General features: G+C 32.1%; 1 protein-coding gene across 2 annotated transcripts; it reads right to left on the reverse strand.

Annotated features, from left to right (window-relative positions):
- Positions 1–562: 562 nt before the first annotated feature.
- On the reverse strand, positions 563–2,585 carry LOC102623509 (UPF0481 protein At3g47200). Of its 2 annotated transcripts, none has more exons than XM_052435302.1 (2): positions 2,413–2,585; positions 563–2,293 (listed from the first exon to the last, which is right to left on the reverse strand). In XM_052435302.1, the coding sequence occupies exon 2, from the start codon at positions 2,273–2,275 to the stop codon at positions 989–991; it is 1,287 nt and encodes a 428-aa protein (XP_052291262.1). In that variant the 5' UTR covers positions 2,276–2,293; positions 2,413–2,585; the 3' UTR covers positions 563–988. The 2 variants fall into 2 exon arrangements, with proteins under 2 accessions (XP_052291262.1, XP_024951287.1); XM_025095519.2 differs by having other exon boundaries at positions 2,406–2,585.
- Positions 2,586–5,141: the final 2,556 nt, after the last annotated feature.

The raw sequence follows: 5,141 nt of genomic DNA on the forward strand, positions 1-5,141 counted from the left end.
GCGTCATGTGGGTAATTTACAACGCCGCACATCAAGTGCATGTTCCTCATTGGCCAACCTGCAGCAAGGCATTAGTATAAAACAGTCCATTTTCAGTGAAATGAAAAGAAAATTGCGCGAATCTTTAGCTATCATTCATTGAAGAAACAAAGAAGTTTGTCCTTAACAAGAAATCTGATCTAATGATGCCTTATGGTTATACAAATCCTACAGGGGCAAAATTGTTCAGTAAAGGTTCTAAAGAGTAAAGTGAAAAAGAAAAGAAAGAAGAAGAAGAAAAAGAAGATTCCCATGCGAATTATCCATTTCTTCTATAGCTAGCATTTGTCAGTCATTGGCTAGCAAGGATTATGTGACAACTTGTCAACCGACTGCATCAATCTTTTTGGACAAAAGATAAATCTCTTATAACTCAGAGCTTCACTGGCTTCACCATTCTCTGACAAGTGACAAGTAGATGCGTATTACTCAAGCCACAAGATAATACCAGGCTGTAGGAATCAAATTAAATCAGAGTGTACTTGTGGGTGTTAAATCTCACGTCTTTTCTCTTAACCTCTTTTGCAAGCAAGATATGTTACTTATAAAAGTTCAATTTTCTTTTTAATATGTAGAGAAGAAAAGCTACTTGTATATTTAATCAAAATTAATTTATGCTTCACATTCACCAACAACTGAGTAATTTGGTTCGTCCATGCCACATTCAATTCACAGAAAAAAGAAAAGAAACTAGATTTGGTATTTACAAGGCTAATAGTATCTTTTTGACAGAAAAACAAAAAGAAAGAAAGAAAAGAAAATGGGTATAGATGAACCTAGCAAACTAAACCATCATCCCTGACTGCCCAAACAAACATGAGTACCTCGCTCCAATATGAACTAAAATACATTTATTTCATACCTGGACTTGCCCAACTTGTATCACAAACAAAGCAAAAACAAGATTCAACTAAATTACATTTGGCTCACACAGTGTTCAAGAATTTGATCATTTAAAATAAGGACTGGAAAACAAAGTCTGAAGGAAAGTCAGAATCAAAAGGATAGTACCAACAACTTGAGAAACAACAGCCCAAGGGGAGCCACAATACCTGTGCATGTATTCATATCTCAAACGGGAACTCCAATGCCCGCAGTACATCTTCACTTCCTGGAGAAGAGCTTGATAATAAAAATTCGTGAGATGAGCATCATTGTACAGGATTTTGAAGAAATGAGTTACATCCCCAGGATTCAGACAGTTTTCGATAAGTAAATATTCAGAGAGTAACTCTACATCTTCTTTGTTGTGAATGACACTAGCCATGAGGTTGGCATAAGAAGTGACTATTGGTTCGTAATTCGGACAACATTGCTCGAAGCTGATGAGGTTCCTGAAGAGAGTTTCTGTTGTTTTGTGGATAATCAAAGGTGGCATTTCAAGAGCACCATTACTTCTGAATTTTATATCGAGGATACTAGCTGAATTTACTCTCTGTAACTTGATTCCGGACTGCTGCATCTTCATGACAGAAGGGCAATTTTCCCATCCACCTTGTCGATAACTGCATTTGTATCCTTTTTCCAAAGGCAAAACCAATGAATGCCGCAGTAGGTCAAGAATATGCTTGATGTTACGGACTTCGAATTGCTCTGGCTTTGTTTCAGGTTTTCTAGATGAGAAGATGTTAGCGAAGTATTCGAGAGTAAGTGTGATCAAAGACTCTCGTTCAGAATCAGAAGCCTTTGTCAAGCTGAACAACCGCTCAAGAACTAGCCAAGGAATTTGGTTTTCAAGCAAAATGAGATCATGGTTTAAATATTCTAGAAAACAAGACATGGCAAATGTAGGATCATCAGGCTGTTTTGGAAAAATGCCAGAGTCTTTGCGGAATAGCTCAATAATGAAGCAACCATCAAGCACTAAAACTTCTATAAATTCATGATCATCCAAGTCAATAGAACCTGCATAGCACAGTCGAGCATGATCTTTGAGAGGAGCGACGGCATCGACGATCTCCCTCCATTTGAGATGTGGATCCCGTGATCTTCGGAGGAGATCTTGCATGCACTTCCATTTCATTGTTTGTGTAAGTTTGAGTTGTTCATCTTTCCAGTGAAAAGGCCCAAATGAAAATGCCCTAGGGATGTATGCGTTTTCATTATGCCTGAAGAGAACTTTCGGGGTCTTGAAGATGCTAGCATTAAGTGCCATGGCGAGCTTTTCTGCCATCATATCTTCAAAGGAGGATCCCAATAGTTTCACATCAACCACTATCTGATCACTTTCTGCCATAGCAGTGTTCTTCTACTTCTGCTTGGGTTCAACAAGAATCAGAGTGAGAACTTGAAAAGCTGAACATTCATACTTCAGTATACTAAAAATGCTAATGAAACAGTTGCTGATTTAAATTGCACATACTTACAACTTACAAATTGGATTCCTGTTCTGATTTATGAATCAAATCTTCATGAGTTCTCACTCTATTCTTGAGCAACCTGCAGAATGTACTTTAAAAAAAAAAAATAGTAAACAAGTTTAAGGGCGTTAGCAAGAAAATGCAATGAACCTTGACCATGCATGAAGTATTGAAGCAACAAATGATCTTTATATGCATGGTAAAGGATACAAAAGAAGACGCAGGAGAAAGGATTTATCTATTGTTGCAGGTATGCAATGCCTTTCGCTGATTAAAGATATTAAAGACAAAGCGCATATGAAGAATATGTGGGATTTTGTATCGAACAAGTTTACTAAAGTGGGTAAAGTTCACATGTACAATGTGAAATCATCCTTAATCCCTTTTAATTTGGAGCCAATCATATAATGTGAGCTAGCAGAAATTTTAGAATACAGTGGAGATAATATAATCGACTAATATGTGTATAATATGTGTAATTATATTTAATATAATCACCACTTGCATGATAATTTTTTAAAATAAATATACATGTTATAATATGATCTACTTATTGTATGACTGATATGATACCTCTAATTTATTTTAAAATTTCTCGTGAGCTAAAGAGGAAAAGTGAAAAGCATTATTAAAAATACTAGGAGAATTTGTACTTTGCTTCGGCTAATAAAAAGATATTGAAAATGCCATTCTTCTTCTTTTATTCTTTTTTTTCCCTTTTCCGGAATTTGGGAATTCAAATACTTAGACACATTGAGGCATTGATTGGTTTTGCCATCGGAAGTCGGAAGTCTATCGAGACTCGGTCGAAAATTTTAACCCCATCGAGGAATATTTAATTATCTACGACCACCATCCATATTTGTGGAAAAAGGATTATATTGAGTCCTTATATAGATTTTAACTTGTAATCTACTTTGTCCAGAGAACAAGTCTACTATTAGATTAAGGGTTTACAGGCTCAGTTTGCCATATTTTTCAATTAGAATTTATATTTTTCAATTAGAATTTATTTAAGTAGTACTTTCTATTAATCAAATTTTTACCAACAAAATTGAATTGTTTATTTGTCGACGAAAGCTTTTATAAAAAATTATAAAATTATTTTATTAGACAAAAAATTTTAAAGTTATATTAATAAAAGGAATAAATAAGGTGGTGAAATAAATTAATTATGTTTTAGATAATTCAACATTTAAAAAAAAATTCTAACCATTACTTCCAAAAACCCATAAAAGAGCCTATAATTAGAACTTTTAGTAATAGAAGTAAAATAATTTATTTAATCATGTACTCAAAATGTTAAAAATGCAACCAAACAACATAAAAAACTATAAATTTTTTTGAAATTAAATAAAGATTTTTATCATTAGATTAGTCATACTAAACATGCGATTATGGGATTCTAAGACAAGGAAAAATATAAAGTAAGATACGCATTAATAATTAAAAAATGCGTAATATGTAATAACCTTTTTGGACTTTGTCAACATAAAATGGGTGGACTATTTTTTTTTTTAAATCGATTCTTAAAAGTAGGAACTAAATATTAATTTCCATTGATTGTTATAAAATTAAAGGGTGCTAATGATGGAAATGGCCATTGGGCTTTCTTTCATTTGAGATGCTTTTGTGACCTTTGGATGTGATTCTAAAGTTCACGGTTTTGCTGTACATGATGACAGCAAAAAGTTAAACAAAAATAAAGTAAAGGTCATTGGATTCAATCCAACAGCTCCAATCCGTTTCCAAAAAAAATTATAATCTAAAAAAATCTCAGATCAGATGATTTTCCCCATTACTGAAACAAGGCTCCAGCTAACTTACAACCTTGATTTGATACTTCATTTTTTTGTCTATTTGTGATCCAACCATTAAATTCAACTAAAGAGTTACAAAATTATTCGAACGGCAAGGATGCAATTATTTGGTTACTAATGTTGTAGCCCCTTTTGTTTCATAAAAAATTTAAAAAAGGGTAGGTTTCAAGATTTTGGCACATAGATCCATTAAAATATTTTATGATCTTTATATGGGTCAAGGATAATTTGGTGAGATGAATATATGTAGATATTAAAAATATGGATGGATTATTTTAACTTGCTAAAATACTTTCCACACCCATTTTATCTAAAATATCAATTACAAAAAAATTCAATTTTTTAGTATAATTTTTTTAAAAATAAAAAACCCATTTAAATGTTTTACCACTTAAGATAGTATTACTTATAATGATAAATAATTATTTGAATCAGATAAATCAAACTTAACTTTTATTTCTATATACTTGCTCCACATCAAATAACCTTATAACTCTCATCTCTCTCATACTTTTTATTTAAGATTTTTTTTCTAAATCACAAAAAAAACTAAAACCTTAATCCACTTAATCCTCCATAGAATTAAGGTAGTATGGTGCCAGCTAATAATTTCAGCAGAATATATAATAGTTTATTTGAATAAATTTACCTTTTATCTTTGGTTATGCATTTGATCGATAATCATTTTTACCACTAATGGCATCTGCATTTCTACATTTACATGATTAATTTGTGTATTATTCACATGAAAAATGAAATTATTCTAGCAGGATTGATGAATCTGTAAATCAAAACCTTTTTTTTTGGTAATTTTTTTCCCTTCTAGAGAGATGAATTTTAAAACAAATGTTGAACTTCCATGAATGTTATGATCCTTATTTTTTTTCTTATACTAGAAAGATTAGTTAATGAAGAACAAGAA

The sequence above is a fragment of the Citrus sinensis genome, chromosome 2 (genome assembly GCF_022201045.2).
Source record: "Citrus sinensis cultivar Valencia sweet orange chromosome 2, DVS_A1.0, whole genome shotgun sequence".
Lineage (NCBI taxonomy): Eukaryota > Viridiplantae > Streptophyta > Magnoliopsida > Sapindales > Rutaceae > Citrus > Citrus sinensis.

What these genes read in the sequence shown, in the direction of transcription:
- LOC102623509 (XM_052435302.1), bottom strand. Translation starts at nt 2,275, where the DNA reads ATGGCAGAAAGTGATCAGATAGTGGTTGATGTGAAACTATTGGGATCC.